At 40.6% G+C, this 22,569-nt stretch overlaps 1 protein-coding gene across 1 annotated transcript in view; it reads right to left on the minus strand.

The window, feature by feature from the left end:
• Positions 1–1,545: 1,545 nt before the first annotated feature.
• Positions 1,546–22,569, minus strand: part of LNPEP (leucyl and cystinyl aminopeptidase) — a 122,809-nt gene continuing 101,785 nt past the window's right edge. The window contains exons 12-18 of the mRNA XM_063453675.1: positions 13,133–13,316; positions 10,934–11,090; positions 9,726–9,904; positions 8,285–8,446; positions 7,697–7,837; positions 7,231–7,312; positions 1,546–2,225 (exon numbers count right to left, since the gene is read on the minus strand). Coding sequence (XP_063309745.1) covers positions 2,094–2,225; positions 7,231–7,312; positions 7,697–7,837; positions 8,285–8,446; positions 9,726–9,904; positions 10,934–11,090; positions 13,133–13,316 — 1,037 coding nt within the window. The 3' untranslated portion in view covers positions 1,546–2,093. The remainder of the gene's footprint in view (positions 2,226–7,230; positions 7,313–7,696; positions 7,838–8,284; positions 8,447–9,725; positions 9,905–10,933; positions 11,091–13,132; positions 13,317–22,569) is intronic.

The raw sequence follows: 22,569 nt of genomic DNA on the forward strand, positions 1-22,569 counted from the left end.
ATTAGAAAAACAAGATAATCAACCAAGGGAGACTAGCAGTTAGAACAGGCAAGACAAAATGGTCTCAGACGAGTAAGAATACTACACAGAAGAAAGAACACTTTTCCCTGAGTTTTAGAAGATATCGCCATCCTTCACTTTAAGTAATCCTTGGCTTCAGGATGGAGGACCCATCTAACAAAACAAACAGCGTTTAAGTATGTTTTTTAAAAAAATTAAAAGAAAATTATAGAAAATATTCATAGTACCGAGGCACTGGATTCCCATTATCTCATCATAGTTCTGTCCCAAAGCTATATACAGAGGTCCTATGAGTAATAGAACATTCTTTACCCACAAGTTACAATATGTAAGTAGTTAAATAGTCCACAATGGACTCTCCCTTTTTAGCAGTACATTTCCCTTTCCCTCAAAAAATATGCTGATAAATGCTTTGACAGACAAAAATTAGGTATAATACACAATTACAGATGCTCCCAGACGTCATTTTAACAATTTCAGATGTGGCCACAAGACCTCTCCCGCACACCCACTCACAGAAGAGAATAGAAAAGAGCCAAAGACAGACACTTCAATATTAATCATCTCACACCTGTCATCACCTCACACTTTTCTTTCAGCAAAGGATTTACAATTCCAGCTAGTAAGAGCCTTAAATGATGAAGATACAAAATCCCCAGGCAAAAAAAAGTGATACATTTAAATGAATAAAAAGAATATAGAATTAAGAAAGAGAAACACAAGTGTCGTATTCAGCTAAAGTAAAAAAAAAAAAAAAAAAAAAAAAAACGAGGAGTCACGGATATTGTATCCAATTATTTTATTTTTGACCATTTTCAATCAAAACAAAAAAAAACAGCAAGCATCTGAAAACACCTCTAGAAAGACATTTGTTTAGAAAGAAAATATTTCTGATGCAGTTACGAGTTTTAGGTCTGCTTTCCGCACGGGGACAAAAAGCACCCAGATCATATTAAACGTATTACAAAAAGACAGTCATCCCGAAGAAAGGAAGATCAACCCAAAGACTGGCAGAATCTGAACGGAAATGTGGTACACAAACATATTTAGTGCCAAGGTCTGCCGTAACTTTCCTACACACACGGGATATTGTGCAAGTATTGTGTTAAGTCAGCGCCAAAACTAGACAGCATTTCTTCCCCCCATACCAAGCCGATATTATTTTATGAAAGCATTCCCTAGAAAAAAAATGTTTTAAAAAAAGCATTAAAAGAAAAACATTTTTTTTTTTTTATTAATTTTCTTTGTTCGTAGAGAACAAGCACACTGTTTATTCAATTAACTCTTATTACAGAGCGAGAGCTTACCCCGACAGCAGTTTGAATACAGAAATGTAAAAAAATATCCCTAAAAAGGCTTTTATAATAACACATGTGATTTACAGTTGAATTGAGTGGGCTGAATTTTAGACGTGCCCAATCTCTGCATTAAAGGAACACAAGTGAACGTTTAACCTACAGTGCAAATATCACTGCTTCATAAACATGGGTTGTTGGTTTTTAAATGCATCTCATTTTTAACTTTAAATCCCCCCCCCCCCCCCCATACCTTTCGGACAGTCACCCTAAAATGTTACCTCTTCATATACCTTTAATATAACAAACTGGCACAAAAACATTATTCATAATGAATATGGCTGTAACTATTATTTACACAGTTTTAGAAGCTACCCATAAGGACTTTCAGCAGCGTTTGTGACAAAATGTGCTACCAGTAGTAGTTGCATATAAATCTTTTCAAACTGGGAATTTGAACACAGTGGTCATAGAGAAATTGCTTAATATTTCCAGCCATGTATACCGCAATGCACAGCCAAGAGAGGCAACATGGTATCTACTACACCGTAATAAATACATTCTCTCACCACGCTCTTCACTCCAACAAGCACTCGTGCAAAAGAGAAAAAAAAACATTTTTTTTTGTTGTGGTCGCCCTGAGCCATCGAAAACCTTCTTGTAGTGCACACAATGTTGCAGTGATTTCCTTGTTTGTCTTCACGTTTTGCAGAAAGAAAGGAGGAAAAAAAACGAATCTCCAACAGTTTCACTGTGGGCATGTTGACTTGTTGAATGCTACAACCATTTTTTTAAGTCGTCTAGGTTCTTCTCAATCCATTGGATGTTCACCTTAATGTTTTCAATGGCTTCTTTAACGCACCACATATCTTTACTCTTGCCCTTTGTCGATGCAAAGAAAGCTGTGACCTAAACAGAAAAATAAGGGTTATAAACCTGTAATTTTGTTTTGTCAAGAACTGGTATATTGTCATGGTAACTGGTACTTCGTTAATAAAAACTAGTACTTTGTTTACAGTAACTTGTGCAATTACTGGCTATTTAACCCCTTAAGACCGCAGCCAAATGTACAAGTTGTGATCCAAAAAAACGTAAACAAAACCTGGCATTTGCGCTATATGTCTGTCCAACCATAATTCACCTCTTTCATATTAAATGCACCCCCCATTATTATATATCATTTTATTCAGGGGAAATGGGGCTTTCGTTTAACATCAAATATTTAGGTATGGAACATAATTTAATATGAAAAAAATATTTAAAAAATGGGAGAAAATAAGAATTTTTTAAATTTTTTTAGTTCTACGTGACATTCTAACTGTGAATGTCATAATACTGTTTGCTTTTACTGCAATACAATACACATATTTGTATTCAGCGATGTCTCGCGTGTAAAACAGTACCCCCTATGTACAGGTTTTATGGTGTTTTGGGAAGTTACAGGGTAAAATATAGCGTGTAACATATTTCAGTTTTTTTACATTGAAATTCGCCAGATTGGTTACGTTGCCTTTGAGACCATATGGTAGCCCAGAAATAAGAATTACCCCCATGATGGCATACCATTTGCAAAAGTAGACAACCTAAGGTATTGCAAATTGAGTATGTCCAGTCTTTTTTAGTAGCCACTTGGTCACAAACACTGGCCAAAGTTAGTGTTAATATTTGAAAATGCAAAAAACTAATTTGAACGCAAATTTTGGCCAGTGTTTGTGACTAAGTGGCTACTAAAAAAACTGAACATACCCTATTTGCAATACCCTGGGTTGTCTACTATTGCAAATGGTATGCCATCATGGGGATAATTTTCATTCCTGGGCTACCATACGGTCTCAAAGGCAACCTGGCGAATTTTAATGTGAAAAAACTGAAACGCAAACCTTATATTTGACTCTGTAACTTTTTGAAAACACCATAAAACCTGTACATGAGGGGTACTGTTATACTCAGGAGACTTCGCTGAACACAAATATTAGTGTTTCAAAACAGTAAAACGTATCACAACAATTATATCGTCAGTGTAAGTGCCATTTGTGTGTGAAAAATGCAAAAAATGTCACTGTCACTGACGATATCGTCGTTGTAATATATTTTACTGTTTTGAAACACTAATATTTGTGTTCAGCGAAGTCTTCCGAGTAAAACAGTACCCCCCATGTACAGGTTTCATGGTGTCTTGGAAAGTTACAGAGTTAAATATAGTGCTAGACAATGTAATTCCCTGAACTTTTGGCCTGGGTTGGCAGGCAGGTCCTGCAAATTGTAATTAATAAAATGACCTAATTATGTAAAATTATTACATAAATATATGCGTAGAATTATTATATATATATATGTGTGTATATATATATGTGTGTATATATATGTATATAATTTTTTTTTATTATTTTTATTTATATATAGGTATATACATAGTGATATATACGTATATACTTATGTATATAGATATATATATATTATTTCGTTCTACATGTATTTTGATCTCAATATATATATATTAATTTTAAAATACAGTTAGAACGAAATTACGCATGTTTATATATTTTTTATCTATTTTTTTTTATTATTTTTTTATTTATTTTTTTAACGTATTTATATATTTATTTATTTTTTATTATATATAAATATATATAATGAAAATTATATATATATATTTAATCAATATCATTGTACGTGTATTTTGATATTAATATATATATATATAATTATGTATATATTAATATTAAAATACACGTAGACAGTGTATGCATATTTATGTGTATGTGTGTATATGTGTGTATATATATATATAATAAATATATATATGATCTAAGTATATATAATTTATTTTTACACTGTTTTAACATTTTTTTTTTATTTTCAGACAGCAGGGGGAGTACCTGTCATTACAGGCACTCCCCCTGCTGGCAATGCCTTGGACGGCTATGCCGTCCATGTGATCGCGGGGTCCTCGCGATCACATGGCCCTGGGCGGCTGAAGAGGACGCAGGGGGACTCCCTGGGCTCCCAGGTAAGTCCCCCATACCGCGATCGCCGGCGTGGGATCGCCGGCGACCGGGTAAGTACATAAGATCGCAGGACGTACTATGCCGTCCTGCGGCTTTTAGAGCCACCAAAATAAGGACGGCATAGTACGTCCTGCGGTCTTAAGGGGTTAAGCAGTGAGTTGATTTCTCTAAGCAACTAGCTAATAACATGAGTCAAGCAGCTGTGGCCAGGGGAGGAATGGAAACTCTTGGACTGGGGGGGAAAGTACAAATTAATGGACAATTTTTGTGTACAAAACTCACATCTTTGTGTGAATGCCGTTACTTATGCGGAACATTCACAATATGGTTTTTACATATAGAGGCTGTTGAAGATGTTAGGTGTGACTTGCACAGCTCTGACACATCATTCACAAAGACCTGTGTAAGCCTAAGAGATGCAGACTCTATTTCCTGCAAGACCATTGCAACCAACGATAACTGGTGTGTCACCCTACCGCTATTTGTAAACATCATACATACTCATCAATGACAAGCAAATGTATCTGTCCTACCCTGATTTCTCACCACCCCTCTTGACTCATGTCTCTGACTGTCTCTCTGCTATTTCCAAGTGGATGGCTGCTCATTTCCTTAAACTGAACCTGTCCAAAAGAGAACTTCTGGTCTTCCATCCCTGAAGTGTTGCTACTCCCTTGTCTGTGTCCCTCCAAATCATTAGGCTCGCTGCCTAAGTGTTTTCTTTAAATCCGACCTCTCCTTCACCCCTCATGTCCAATCAATCGCCAAATCCTGCCACTTCCATCTCAAAAACATTTTGCGCATCCGACCCTATTTAACACCTGATAAGGTGCTTTTCCATTGCCGATGTCCTTTTTCACCTTGACTACTGCAATTGGCTTCTTAGTGTCTTATGTGTTCCCAACCTGCCCCGTTACAGTCTATAATGAATGCGGTGGCGAGGCTCATCTTCCTGTCTGCCCCACACCTTCCACGCCTCCCCACTTTGTCAATCCCTACATTGGCTTCCCGTAAGATATAGGACTCAATTTAAGATCCTGACACTTGCTTACAAATATCTACACAATGCTGCTCCGACCTACTTACACAAAGTAAATACACAAATATGTCCCATCTAGGGATCTACGTCTAACCTCTGTTCGTACTCCTACCTCTGATAATCACCTTGAAGACTTCTCTAGGGCTGCACCGTTCCTATGGAACGCCCTTCCCCTCTCGGTTAGACTTTCACCCAATCTCCACTCATTCAAAAAAACTTGGAAAAAAAACACACTTCTTTAGGAAAGCATGTCAATTAAACTGTGAACAGCTTTCCCTCCCCGCACCCCGATTCCTCCCCTGAAACGGTCATCAAACCAAAACACTAAGCCCTCAATGAATACTATCCTAGCAACCTACCTTTCTACCCTACCCTGATCTTTTGTGTCACTATACTCCACTCCCATGTAAGCTCATTGAGCGGGACCCTCAATCCCTCTATTCCCGTGTGTCCAACTTGTCTGGTTACAAATACGCGTCCACCCATTGTACAGCGCTACGGAACTTGTTGGCACTTTATAAATAATAATCATAGGGACATCGTACATAGTCATCACAGGGACATCAGACGTACTAGGTCATATAGGTCAGTCCCAGATACTGTATTCTTCTAGAAAATATCCAAGCGGACCAGTTCATGCATAAAGCCATATCATACATCAGGCTAGTTATGGCCTTGCACAAATCCTGCCTGCTGCCTCACTCCTGCACCAACAGATGTTCCAAAGCACTTTCCACAACCTTAATCTGCAGGAGAATGGTGCTGTGAGGCTGTAACCTGTATGCTGGGACTTTGGGAAATACCCCCCCCTTGCCAGCCATGGATGTGGCCAGAGTGTTGCCAAGTTTGAAGAGTTCTTACACAGACTAACAGGTGTATAATGAAATAGTGCAATGAAATATCACACGTAAATCGTTGCACTGTGCAAGAGGATGCCAGACATAGTAGGATGTCCCCTTGTCTGCGACTTCATGAGCGTGGATATGGACCAGTAGAACCAGTAAAATATGGACTAATCTCCATTTCTCGTACACTGCAGAATGACAACATCTCCTGTCTCCCGTGAAATTAAATGAACAACTGACCAAATTGGAATTACATGAGAATATTTAATAGTCTCAGGATTCCATCTTGCCACATTCAAAAATTACTTAAATCTACCACATTTCAGAGGTCTGTATGAAGAAACAAAATCTTTGCAACAGGGTAAGATATTGTAAAAAAAAAAAAAATCTGTTAATATATTTGCGGAAACTGGACACAGTTCTTACAGTACAAAATGGATTGGGCACCCAGTGGCACATGTCATATTATAGGTCACTTATGGACCACGAGGATGGGTGTTCCTCTCGCATTTTCTCTTGAGTAATTAATTTCTATCTAGGATGCTTGAGGTACCACTAATTCATCTATCTATATCTATCTCTATATATATTTATTTATATATTATTCCTCCATAACCCACACCTAGGGGATGGAGGGAAGGAGAAGTGGCTACTAGGCTGTTTCCGCTACATAAACTAAGTCTTTAATACCAATTCACAGGGGACGGTAGGCTTTTTATCAAGCCTTACTGGTCACTATAACATCCTCTTAGCAAATGCTAAATGTTTCAGTTCAGTTGGGGTCATAGGCCTGTTTTATTCACTAATGTGATGTAAAGACCATCACCATCACATCATTTGCCAGTATTAGTTATTACAAGGTTTAATAAATGTAGAACTTGGCCAAAATCCTGAAACTGTGGCAATTCTGCTTTCCTGCCATCAGGAAAGCTAAACAATGAGGTTTAGTGCAAAATATTGTGATCATCCAAGAAAAACCATAGGCAATACTTTTGAATTAACATTACTCGGCTATCACTGACCTCATTTAAATAGGCTTCTGTAGAAAACTTGAACGTGGTCTTGGCGACAATTGTCTGTATGGGAAATGATCCAGGCTGGAATCTAGAATTCAAGTAAATAAATAATCATGATCACAGTTTTAATCATCCAGGCATACGATCAACCTACTGCAATAGCATATCTACTACATAGGAACTCAGGGAAACACAGTAACTTCGGGCAATACGCCAACGTTCCTCAACCTTCAACTGGGTACACTTAAATGGGGAGCCTGATAATAACAGACCACCTTTCTCTGTTTTTTTATTTCCCCTGTAGGTGGTGGTAATGGTAGAAAACATTTGTTGCGATTGAAATTAACTTTTCCACAAATAGATGCCGTTAAACTGTACACTTTGATTGCATTACTGGAGTAACACTGCAAGAGACATACAGAAGATACATTTCTGAGAAGCTAGTTGTCCATGTGGTAAACTGTGCCCTTACTTCTGAGTGATTTCATTCCAGTTCTGTTTCACGAAGTTCCATGCTACTAAGAAGCCAGGTACATTCCTAGAGATATAAGCAATGACCGTTTGTAGATCCTGAGACTTTATCATCTGTCCTCGGAGGGACTCCTGCATTAACCTAACGAGGAGAAAAAGAGGTTGTTTTCAGGACGTTCTAGAACCAAACAGCCTCCCTGAGATCAAACTATACTTTCACCCATAAAAACTATACAGGATTATAAAGAAAATTGCAGTTTTAGACCAAATACCCAAGTTGCGGCATTTTTCTGCAAATCTATTTCTTTCTGCTAAAGTCACTATTATATTCTAGCATCAACCAGTTCATTAAGCCCACTTGGTTAATGGAATTGAAATGGAACATTGAAGCAGTCATGTCACAAAAATAATATGGAAGAAAAAGAGTGATTTTTATTTTATTTTTATTTTTTTTTAAGAATTTCAAAAAACACACCCCCAAAAAATCCTACCCACCCAACTTATCCAATTATACGTCAGTATTGTAAGTAAATTTTTTTTGCCAATTTACACAAACTTCATTTGCATTTTCGGGAGCTTGTGTACATACCAAATTAACTTCTTGGCATTATCTGTGCTTGAAAGTGCTTCAAGGATTTTCAACTTTTCTGCTGCGTACGAGGAAGACATGTATACCTGTAAGAGGTACGCCCAGCCTTCATCTGTGTGTGCACCAATTTTAAACACAACTTTCATTACATCCGTGGGAAGTCTGAAGAAGAAAAGAAGAGATACACTGTGTTCTAATTTATAGAAGCGCGTGTTCACGTAATACAATTATAATAGGGGTGGCAAGATGATGTTCAGTAGATCTGGGAATATTTGTTGTTATTTTCGCATGCCAGTATGTGAAATATAATTGGAATTTTGCAAAACCACATTCAATGGGCAAAGGTTTCCAGGGTTTTAAATCATCCTCCCTGGAATCCCAAACAAAAATTTCTTTACAGTTATGGGAAAAAAATCTGCTTCATTAGTCCTCTTGAAAAAAATATGGAAACTGCTGTTCCTTTAATTTAACCCCTTAACCCCTTAAGGACCAAACTTCTGGAATAAAAGGGAATCATGACATGTCACACATGTCATGTGTCCTTAAGGGGTTAAGGACACATGACATGTGTGACATGTCATGATTCCCTTTTATTCCAGAAGTTTGGAAGTTAAAGTGTACCTGTCGTGGTACACACAGCTCTACTGTAAATGAGAGACAGCATTTGACCTATAACCTCCCTTTCTGAAGTCTAAAGCATTTCTGAGCAAGACGACACATAGAATTCAAAGTTGAGTTGTGATACACGGGTTAAAGCGACATGAGTGTAGATAAGACACAGGTTTGGTAGAAAATGTGTTGTCTTGCTCAGAAATGCTTCAGACTTGAGAAAGGGAGGTTATCCCGAAAGCTTGTCATTAAAAAATTCTGTTAGTCCAATAAAAAAGGTATTACAAGATACGGATTTTATCTGTTTTTTACATACATATATACATATATATATATATATATACACACACACACACACACACAGAGAGGATATATATTTATATCTGGGATATATTTTTTAAAATTGTAATACGTTGAATAAATAATTATACATGTTTATCCTAAAAATATTAAACCATTTGAAAAACGTATCCAACATTATTAAATCGAGGCAAATGTAAGGATTCCAAAGTCAAATTGGAGCTTTTCAGGACTCTGCAGGGGACTCCAGTCCAAATAAGTCTGATCCCCCAGCAACTCATCTAATATACGGGTTGAGCACGTGATATATATAATTTATGCTATATAATTAGCATGTTGAAGTGGTTAATGTTATAAAAGAAAGCTGTAGATTATGCCATACAGCCAAATAGCTGGTTTTAGTGTCTCTGTAAGAAAGAAACTTAGAATAACATTTTTTTATATGTATAGAACAGTATGCAATATCTCATCAAATGTGTGTCACATAACACTGGACCCAACAATGGCTGGAAACCACGTGCCCCGTCCTTACTGTGTTCCATTGTTCTTCCACTGGTTAAAAAGCTTTGTAGCAACAATTATACACTCTTTATCACCATAAGAACAAGCAAAATCGAGAAGGGTGGATCTCAGCTCTCGTTGGGGTAAACTTCCTTCATCACTCCAGGTCTGACTATCAATTCTGGCCTTCAATAAGCTCAAACCACGTTGCTGAAATCACATGAACATTTGAAAATAGTGTCATATTAAAAACAACTTTATTGATCATTTTTATTTGAGCTACGTGGACAAAAATGCTCATGAGCCAAATGCTTACACATCGATGTATGTAATGAAGTGTAACAATGTATTTACTATAGCTGCTGCTTCCTTTATCTCTGCAAAACATCAGGTTGCACAAAATGATGTTTTGGGAGATGAGTGTGAGAACACTGGGTCTGTGTATTATTTATCATTATGGGGAAAACAAGATCTAGCATTTTTTGTACAAGCAAGTTTCCTTGATTTTCTTTTACATTTTCTTTATAAGTGCCCGGTTGGACTGTTTTATTTGATTTCTGGTCACAAAATGAAATATATGGGAAAGTCCAGGCACTCAAAATTCTTAAAAGGGCAAACTTTAATTAACACATAAGCAATTGTGACAACTTTTCAGCCACACAATGTATGTAGCCTTTGTCAAGTTCTTAAAAACACAGACTTTAATTAAAACATCCAAGCAATCGTGACAACGTTTCAGCCACACGATCCATGTAGCCTTTGTCAAGTCAGTGCTCTAGCTTAAGAAAGACAGCAACAGCTTGGCCGAAATGTTTTTTTAAGAGTCTCAAGTGCCTCAACTTTCCTGTAGAGTAGAAGTTATAGTTTGAGCCTTGCCACTCCAGCGGTATATAGCACCTTTACACAGTAGATTATTCCAATTCAACATGACTGCAGTCCCTCCATTGTGTACATGGAAACATAATTAAATATGTCTGAATATGGAAAGGGATGCAGGTAGTGATTTCATAGGGAGGTGACGGTTAAAGCTCACACAGATTAATAAATGTGAAAATTCTGACCAATAATTGGTACAATCCTGTTAACCGAGAATATGCAATTCAATTTCTAAAATACACGCCATGGGGCTCATATAGACATACTAAGAAAATAAATGCAACAAAATCAAGATAATATCACAATTACAATAATATATGATTAAATTTATGTAAATAAAACTGAGCCAAGTGATATGCATACCATTACTTTGTTAGCCAATTCCATCTCCGAACGTTTGTCTAAGATCGCATGGATGTGATGAAGTTGATGTAGCACTTCTTTAATGGGAACAACATCGGTTTCGTTTACAATATATGATATTAGATCAAAAGCGTTTGATAAGCCGACTTTCCCCACCCTATCAGAAGAGAAATATACCAATCAAATTAATTCAACAGGGTTGTGTACTGCGAGTTTCTAAAGTAGTGGTTACAATACTAGAATACTACATTACTCCAGAGCTCTATAATACACTCCTACACAATGAACTTTACTGCTGGCTATGCAAGGAAAGCAAACACCAAAAGTGTGTCTGGAGCAAATGTGTGGACAATGTAAATAAATGTGACATACATCACCTAAAGTGATGGTTCATTATTACAAATACAAAGCGCACAACAAGAGTGTGTGAATAGCACTTTGCCCCAAGGGTCATTTATCTCCAATTAGTCCCCCTCTTTACTGCTCAGATGGTCCACAAGTCCTCAGTGAAGAAGATCCTATTCCTTGCCTTACTTCTTTTATGGTCTGCAAGCCTCCTGTCAACACCACATGTATAGAATAAGCTTGGCACGTTTCATCTTATCTGGACTAAGGCCAGAACTAGGATCTTCTTTAAGGAGCACTTGTCTACCAACTGAGCAGTAAAGAATGAGACTGTCTGGAGATAAGTGGACCTTGGGGCAAAGTGCTACTAGCACACCTTTGTTGTGCTTTATATTTGTAAAAGTGCACGTATTTTAATGCACCGGCACTTTAGGCGACTTGTGTCACATTTATTTACAGCACTTTAACTGATAAAGTACAATATGATACAAAGTGATAATAATATAGTTATACGTTTATTGGCTATTCACGGAGGCTGGACACATCTCTCTTGTATAATATCGAAGCAATTTGTTCCCGTATTAACAAGAAATTTAATTCGGATGAATCTCGTCAAACAAATTATTGCACAAATCCATTACTGCGGAGTTAATTTCAAATGACTCCATGATACAACTCTCTAGCAGCAATGTGTCACAATGTACATTTATAAAAAATATGAAGTTAAAGGACCACTCTAGTGCCAGGAAAACATACTCGTTTTCCTGGCACTAGAGTGCCCTGAGGGTGCCCCCACCCTCAGGGACCCCCTCCCGCTCCGCCTCCGTTCCTCCCCGTCGGCTGAATGCGCACGCGCGGCAAGAGCTGCGCGCGCATTCAGCCGGTCACATAGGAAAGCATTCATAATGCTTTCCTATGGACACTTGTGTGCTCTCACTGTGATTTTCACAGTGAGAATCACGCAAGCGCCTCTAGCGGCTGTCAGTGAGACAGCCACTAGAGGAAATAGGGGAAGGCTTAACTAATTGATAAACATAGCAGTTTCTCTGAAACTGCTATGTTTATAAAACAATTAGTTAACCCTAGCTGGACCTGGCACCCAGACCACTTCATTAAGCTGAAGTGGTCTGGGTGCCTAGAGTGGTCCTTTAAAACAGAAGGAACTTGATTCTCAAGCCATCTGGTCACCCAGTAGACTAGTTTATCAAGGCATAAGGATTCTTGGCCAAGCTGCTAAATTAGTAGCAATCGGCACAGAAACTAACAGGAGGCCACAACTAGGAAGACGAAAACCTGAGTAATTCCAACAGCACAGAAACATGTTATATTTTAATACTAAACTAGTAGACAAAAGAGATATAAAAATCTGACATGCTATTACTCATCCAAGTTTGTTTTAAAAAAAATAAAATGAAAAAAAGTCCTAAAATATTTTTAACTAAAATCATCATCATTCAGAATCTTCCTTGTACAGCTACGTGCATTGCACAAACCACAAGATACAGCATTCTGTTCACTTAGCAGTTTCAATAAATCAACTGAATGTTGAAATATCCAGGGCTAGGTTGAGGTCAATCATCATTTCCTGTCCAGTATGAAACAAACACACGAACATTCCAATATGCAATGAAACATATTGCTCTGGAAAAACAAATATCTGACTTTTCCCATGTATAAAGTGCAAGAGACATTATAAAACTTCTCTTATTTACATTTTTTAAATGGAGTTATTTAAAAAAAATTTTACATGAAAAGTTGCCAACGTACTTGAAAAACAACTATAATAAAATGCAGATTAAAAATACATAAGTAAATTAAAAAAAAAAAAAAGAAGGAAGGAATTTATTGTTTTACCCCCCAATTAAGAATATGTCATGGATTAGATTTGCTCGGTCGTCTGGAGAGAGAACGGTGTGATTATCGTGAAGTTGTCTAATCAGTGCAATCCAGCCTTCTTTACCATAGTCGACTAAATAGTATCCAGTCATTCGAACATTGAATTTTACCCAAGATTCTTCACTTGGTATAATTATTTTCCCTGTTATGGAAAAAAAAACATGAGTTACTAACTTATTTACAGACATAATTGTCACTATGGCGGAAGTGCAGTGGAGGTAATTTTTTATTTTATTTACCTCCATTGCATTATTGACCCTACTACACTCGCAGTGACATTTCCGCGTTGGGCATTTTAAAAACATGGATGAGAAAGTCACGATGAAATACAGTGGAAATCAGTAAAACAATTTATTTATTTTTTTTACATGGACGCTATTATTATTATTTTTTTAATGAAAGATTTGCGTGATACATAAAGAACATTTAGAAAACGATATTTCTGGTATTGATACAACGATACGTTATAATTTCATAGCATAACAATATCATTTAGTTATTTCTAACGATACATTGCGTTCCTAGTTAACTTGAATGCAATAATACCATAACATAGGATAGTATTATATTAGAACATTAGAGCATAGTCTGTGCTGTTTCTTGCATCTTTTAATTAACATGACTTTGTGTAAAGTGTGGTCATTAAAACCTGGGTTGACTTAGCTCTGGTGGCCAGAAAAGAATTTGCTACCAATATGTGTTGACCCCTTGTGGTAGATTAGGATTTGGGGGGGGGGGGGGGGAGGGGATGGATGGATGGAGGGTGGTGGTATAGGATTTGTAGGTCGACCTTTCTCTTTCAGAAAGTGATGGGTTGGGTTGCTGCTTAGGGTGGAGAGGGGGGAGGGGGAGGGGATGGATGGAGGGTGGTGGTATAGGATTTGTAGGTCGACCTTTCTCTTTCAGAAAGTGATGGGTTGGGTTGCTGCTTAGGGTGGAGAGTTGCCTGCTTTTTCCAGGTAAGTCTGCCATGGTTGCCAGCATGTTAGATAGATTTGGTACCGGTTTGATAAGGAGTAATCTAGTTCTTCCATTACCCTCAGTGTTTCTACCTTTGTTATCCATTCTCTTATAGTTGGGGCTTGCATTTTTTTCCAATGCATAGGAATTAAAAGGTTTGCTGCGGTTAGGAGGTGGTTCAGGAGTGTACGTTTGTCTCTAGGTATGGGGATGGGATATAGAAGGAATATTGTCACTTTTGGTGTAGGAGGTAATTGTATGTCTGTGATCAGGTGAATTAGTGTCAGTATGCATGTCCAGAAGCTTTGGATTACCCCGCATGAGTTACCTTGTGATTGACCGCACCTCCAGCATGTATCTGGGGTATTGGGAAAGAGATGATGGAGGCGTGAGGGCGTGTAGTGCCATCTAGACACTCGTTTGTAATTGCTCTCGTGGATAGCATTGCTGACTGAGGTGCGGAAGATGTTGGTCATTATGTTTTTGTGTTAGTCTTCATTGAATGTAATATTGAGTTCTGCGGCCCAATGGGTTAGGAATTTCGGATATGTTGGTACTTTTTGTTGTAGTAGTTTATAGAAAATGGATAGATGTTTCTTTTTAATGGTTTGGGTGCAGCATGTTGTTTCGTATATGGTAAGTTCTCTATTTCCCTTCAAAAGAGAAGGATTTGATTTGAAGAGGTGTGTTAGTTGGGAGTAGCTAGATCTCTGTAAGGGGGTATGGGGTGTTACAGTAAAACTAATTTTGTGAACACTAAACTGTCTCTTTGTGAATGAAAAACCTTATCCAGTGGGACCTCGGTTTACAAACTCCTCGGTTAACATAATTTTCAGTTTACAAATAAAAATCCATTGAAAATAATGCCTCGGTTTACAAAAAAAATTTGCAACACAAAGCGAGTTTCCCCAGGATGCATTGTGCCTGGGAGGTTTATAGCGCCGCCCCCATGAATGCTGGAGTCTGTGGGTAGCACGTGGCGTCAAGTGTGGAGGTGTTGGAGCGGCTTTTGCATTGAGTTTTGGAGCCATTCTGGAATTTTTTTTTGTACATTTCTCAAGCGGTGGAAAGGTAGGGAGCTGAGCTTCATTGTTTGCATGCCTTTTATTGTGAGTTCTGCATTGTGGGTTGGTTTCCATGCCAGCTCATTTTGACTTTTTTATGACCTCCGGAACGGATTAATTGTTTTTTAATGCATTCCTATGGGAAATCGCGTTTCAGTTTACAAATGTTTCCCAATAAGAAACGTCCCGGAGAACGCATTAAATTCGGAAACCGAGGTACCACTGTATATTCCTTTCTATATGTTATGTCTACTACTTTCTTGTGAATGAATAACTTCATACATATCTTTAAAGTTATAGTTTATATATATATATTTTTTTTTTTATTATAATTTTTTTAAAAGATATGGTGCACTCCTGTGATTTATTTCATGTTCAAAAAAAACATATATATATCTTGGATAATTTAGTTTTGTTGTCAGTATTTCTTTCTACAACTGCATCATGGTCATTTTATTTTTTGTCAATCTGTTTTTATTGAAACATTTATGAAATGGGGTACAAAATGAAGAGAAGGGAGTGTGCGTTTTCCATACAATTTGGGGTCTTAATGTTACAATATAGCTTTTCTAGCGCGTTACATCCTCATTTTATATTAGATGCGCCTATCGCTGCAACACAAGCCATGTTTCAAGAAATGGTATAAAGGTTAGTCTGTGTTTGCTCCAACAGTAGTTTACATGCGTACAGTATAACTGAGTAAGTATGCTATTCGGAAACAGTACAGGTACAGTAATAGTACATCTAGGCATGGCATGGTTATCCTAGCACAATACAGGTTCGGTGTACGTGAGGCTGCTATGGGGTAACAGCTGTCCAATTTACGTGTACATGTTAAGCTTGACTGTCAAATGTTACTGTAAACAAGTAGTCTGACTACGCACGTCTAAGGTCTCAAATAATGGGTTGCAGGTGTGCCGTCTAGCAGTCCGACTTGTTATGAACATACTGAGATAATTAGCAGTGTATTTAGCACCGAAATGTAAGTGTGCGGGGTCTTGGTAAGTTTAACTAGGGGCGGATTGGGAGGTACTGCTCGGGGGGTAGATCCCAATTGTCGGCGCTATCAGTGGGCGTTATTGGATGCACAGTCTCTGGTCTGTCTGGCTTCAATATTTGTAAGTCTTGAGATCCCTATCTGGTGACCTGTAGGGCGTAGGGTAAGTACCTATGTGGATTTCAAGGGTCTGTCCTCTGCCAGCCACTTTTGTGGTCCCGGGGCCTCTATGCCTCCCAGTATGCACCCATGGACATCCCATATTTCCATGTTTCTTCATGTATTATCAGGAATTAGCTACCAACTAAACTGGCCGATCCTAGGCGCCTGACCTAGGGTCGGGGTGTTTCCTTGGGGGGGGGAGAGGGGGGAGGGAAGGGGGTGAGAGGTCACAGTCGCCATAGGGAACGCGGTCCCCCCACAACCTACTCCGGTATCCAGCCGCACGCCTCCTCGGGGTCCAGGGAAGGTCCCTCACGGTTCTGTCACCCGGTGCGGCCCAAGTCCCGATTCCGCGTCGGTCGCTGGTGCAGGTGGTAGGGTCGGTCTACCCGATATGTGTAGTATCCACGGTGTCCAGACCTGCATGTATTTTTCTGTGGTGCCACGTAACGCGGCGGTCAGTTGTTCCATTCCGTGTATTTCCTCCACCTTGTCCATCCAGTTTTGCAGGGTGGGTACCTGTGAGGTGCGCCATCTCGTTGGGATGAGTATCTTAGCTGCATTCAGGAGGTGTTTGACCAGAGTCTTTTTATATTTTGAGATGGGGAGCGGTGTGTGATGAAGAAGCATCTGGAGTGGTCGCATGGGAATATCTGTGTCTGTGATATGTTTGATCTGGTTTCGAATTTGACTCCAGTATGGGGTTATCTTCCGGCAGGACCACCAAATATGGAGGGTCGTGCCAATCTCGTTTTCGCAGCGCCAGCAGGTCGCCGAGGCGTCTGGTATCATTTGTTGGATCCGCTCGGGCGTCCTGTACCAATTGGTCAGCAGTTTGTAGTTGAGTTCTTGTTGTTTGGAGCTTAATGAGCTTTGGTGGGTCAGGGTATGTATATTAGTCCATTGATGGGCTGTCAGCGTGACTCCTGTGGCTTCCTCCCAGCGCGCTATGTGTTTCAGTGGTTCCCTCGGTGTGGAGGTTATCAGCATCTCGTAGAGGTGTGAGATTCCCCTGCAGATGTGTCGTCTCTGTGTGCATAGTTTCTCGAACTTAGTCAGGGGTCTGTGTATCAAGTTTTTCCCCGGGAGGGCCTGGTAGTAAGATTTGACCTGGAAGTATCGAAATCTGTCCAGCCCCGTCGGTGTCCGATCAGGTATTAGGTCGGGTAGTTGCTGCATTGTGTCGTTCTTGCACACACTGTTGCATATACGTCCAGTCCGCGGCCCCAAAAGCCTCGATATCGCGTGGTGTGAGTCCTCCAGCTAGGTCTGGGTTGTGCGTGATCGGTGTCAGCGGTCCCGGGGTAGTCGTCAGTGCCAGTCTAGACCTGATGGCGTACCAGACTTTCAGGGTGGCTCCGATAAACGGGTGCTTGTGGGTTCTCGTGACGGTTAACGGGCCTCCTAGCCACAGCGTCGCTGGTAGTGAGCCATTCAATTGGTTCCGTTCCATATGTATCCATTGCTTCTGTGTTTCTGAGACATGCCAGTCAACGATCCTGTGGATGTGTACCGCTCTATAGTAATCCAGAAGCGATGGTAGACCTGCTCCCCCTTGCAACTTTGGCAGACTGAGTTGTGTCCTCTTTAGTCTAGGTGCCTTGGATAGCCAGATGAACCGAGTAATGGCCGTGTCCATGGCTCTAAAAAAGGGCTTCGGTATAGCGATCGGTATGGTCTGAAACAGGTAGAGGAGTCGAGGCAAGAGATTCATTTTTATTGCATTCATTCTCCCGAACCACGAGACGCTAAGTCCGGCCCATCTGGCTAGGTCCGGACTCAGTTTTGTTTGTATTGGTGTAAAGTTGTGAGCGTACAGCTGGGACAGGTCTGCCGATAACCAGATACCTAAATATCGTAGTTTGTCATGGCACCATGTAAATGCATATTGGGTTTCAAGGTGGGTGGTCAACTGATCCCCCGTGGATATGGGTAGAGCCTCTGATTTGTCAGTGTTCAGTTTCAAGTTTGATAGTTGTCCATATTCCGCAAAGGCCTTCAGGAGATTCGGCAGCGAGACAATCGGATCGCTGACAAAGAACAGCATATCATCGGCGTATGCCGCCACCTTATGTTCTCGACCATGCATCACAAAACCCTTTACTGCCCCGTCCTGTCTGACCGCCCCCAGGAAAGGTTCCAGGGAGAGGGCAAACAGAAGGGGGGACAGCGAGCATCCTTGCCTTGTCCCGTTGCGTATGTGTACCGGGTCCGACAATGCACCGTTTACCCTTACCCTGGCCGACGGTATTGTATACAGGGAAGAGATCCATGCTAAGATGTGGGGGCCGAAGCCCATTGCTCGGAGTGTCGCCAACATATACCGCCAATCTACGCGGTCAAAGGCCTTTTCCGCGTCGGTAGAGAGGAGAAGGACCTTCTGGCCCGATTGTTTCGAGGCATGCATGACATTCAGGGCGCGTATGGTATTGTCCCTATCATGGTCATTTTAGAGCTGTGTTCTGTAATTGTATTAACAAAAATAAAAAAAATAGAATAGAGAGGGACTGGTTAGGATTACGCCGGTATGCCGCATCATAACTTTTGTTTAATCTTCTACAGGGCCGCCATCAGGGGGTGACAACCATGACAGTTGTCACGGGCCCGGCGGCCCTGGGGGGCCCGGACTGCTCTGGCAGTCCCGGGCCCCACTTTCCCTCCCTGCACACATAGATAGCGATATTCGCCCGGCTTCCCTGTTACCGCAGAGGGGGCCCAGCACACAGCTTCTCCTCCTCTTCTCGTCTCTGCTAATAACTCTCGCGAGACCCGGTTGCCATGGCAACGCTCCGCGGGTCTCGCGAGAGTTATTGGAGGAGAGAAGAGGCAGTGTGCTGCCTGGGCCCCCTCTGCGGTAACAGGGAGCCCCATCATGCCACCGGACCACCAGGGATGGAATCTCCCCCTCCCTGGACACAGGTAAGCAGGGAGGGGGGGAGAAACTATTTAATTAAATGTAATTTAAAAAAAAAATGTTAAAATGCCCCCCCTCACCCCAGATTGCACATTTACACACACACACACTACATACACTGACACAACACACACACACACTACATACACTGACACAACACACACACTACATACACTGACACAACACACACACACACTACATACACAACACACAACACACACACACACCATACACTGACACAACACACACACTACATACACTGACACAACACACACACACTACATACACTGACACACCACACTACATACACTGACACACCACACACACTGCATACACTGATACAACACACACATTGCATACACTGACACACCACACACACTGCATACACTGATACAACACACACATTGCATACACTGACAACACACACACTATATACACTAACACAACACACACTACATACACTGACACAACACACACACACACACACACTACATACACTGACACCACACACACACACTACATACACTGACACCACACACACACTACATACACTGACACCACACACACACTACATACACTGACACCACACACACACTACATACACTGACACAACACACTCTGCATACACTGACACAACACACTCTGCATACACTGACACAACACACACTGCATACACTGACACAACACACACTGCATACACTGACACAACACACTCTGCATACACTGACACAACACACTCTGCATACACTGACACAACACACTCTGCATACACTGACACAACACACTCTGCATACACTGACACAACACACTGCATACACTGACACAACACACTCTGCATACACTGACAGCACACTCTGCATACACTGACAGCACACACACTCTGCATACACTGACACAACACACACTGCATACACTGACACAACACACACTCTGCATACACTAACCCAACACACACTCTGCATACACTAACCCAACACACACTCTGCATACACTAACCCAACACACACTCTGCATACACTAACCCAACACACACTCTGCATACACTAACCCAACACACACTCTGCATACACTAACCCAACACACACTCTGCATACACTAACCCAACACACACTCTGCATACACTAACCCAACACACACTCTGCATACACTAACCCAACACACACTCTGCATACACTAACCCAACACACACTCTGCATACACTAACCCAACACACACTCTGCATACACTAACCCAACACACACTCTGCATACACTAACCCAACACACACTCTGCATACACTAACCCAACACACACTCTGCATACACTAACCCAACACACACTGCATACACTAACACAACACACACTGCATACACTAACACAACACACACTGCATACACTAACACAACACACACTGCATACACTTACACACACAGTGCATACACTAATACACTAATACAATACACACACTGCATTCACTAATACAACATGCACTCTGCATACACTACACACTAACACACTCACTGCATCCACTATACTGACACACACTCTGCATTCGCTACACATGAACACACTCTCTGCATTCACTACACATGAACACACTCTCTGCATTCACTACACATGAACACACTCTCTGCATTCACTACACATGAACACACTCTCTGCATTCACTACACATGAACACACTCCCTGCATTCACTACACATGAACACACTCCCTGCATTCACTACACATGAACACACTCTCTGCATTCACTACACATGAACACACTCTCTGCATTCACTACACATGAACACACTCTCTGCATTCACTACACATGAACACACTCTCTGCATTCACTACACATGAACACACTCTCTGCATTCACTACACATGAACACACTCTCTGCATTCACTACACATGAACACACTCTCTGCATTCACTACACATGAACACACTCCCTGCATTCACTACACATGAACACACTCCCTGCATTCACTACACATGAACACACTCCCTGCATTCACTACACATGAACACACTCTCTGCATTCACTACACATGAACACACTCTCTGCATTCACTACACATGAACACATTCTCTGCATTCACTACACATGAACACATTCTCTGCATTCACTACACTAACACACTCTCTGCATTCACTACACTAACACACTCTCTGCATTCACTACACTAACACACTCTCTGCATTCACTACACTAACACACTCTCTGCATTCACTACACATTAACACACTCTCTGCATTCACTACACATTAACACACCCTCTGCATTCACTACACATTAACACACCCTCTGCATTCACTACACATTTACACACCCTCTGCATTCACTACACATTTACACACTCTCTGCATTCACTACACATTAACACACACTCTGCATTCACTACAAATTTACACACACACTACATTCATTACACTGACACACTCTGCATTCACTACACCCTAACACACACTCTGCATTTATTACACACTAACACACACTCTGCATTCACTAAACTATGCACACACTCTGCATTCACTACACTAACATACACTCTGCATTCACTACACTAACATACACTCTGCATTCACTACACTAACATACACTCTGCATTCACTACACTAACATACACTCTGCATCAACTGTACACATAGCATCCACTACACAAACATCCTGTATTCACAGTACACACACTACATCCACCACAAATTGAAACACTCTGCATTCACTATACACAGACACTGCGTCTAATACACACACTACATCCACTACAGACACTGCGTCCACTAAACACATTTCATCTAGTACATACAAACACTACATCCACTACACAAACACACACTACATCACTGTACACACACTACATCCACTACTCAAACACTCTCTGCATTCACTACACATTAACACTCTGCATTCACTACACTAACACAACCTCTGCATTCACTACACTAACACAACCTCTGCATTCACTACACATTAACACACTGCATTCACTACACATTAACACACACTCTGCATCCGCTACACACTAACACACCCTCTGCATCCGCTACACACTAACACACCCTCTGCATCCGCTACACACTAACACACCCTCTGCATCCGCTACACACTAACACACCCTCTGCATCCGCTACACACTAACACACCCTCTGCATCCGCTACACACTAACACACCCTCTGCATTCGCTACACACTAACACACCCTCTGCATTCGCTACACATTAACACACCCTCTGCATTCACTACACATTAACACACCCTCTGCATTCACTACACATTAACACACCCTCTGCATTCACTACACATTTACACACCCTCTGCATTCACTACAC

This window comes from Pelobates fuscus, chromosome 5 (assembly GCF_036172605.1).
Source record: "Pelobates fuscus isolate aPelFus1 chromosome 5, aPelFus1.pri, whole genome shotgun sequence".
Lineage (NCBI taxonomy): Eukaryota > Metazoa > Chordata > Amphibia > Anura > Pelobatidae > Pelobates > Pelobates fuscus.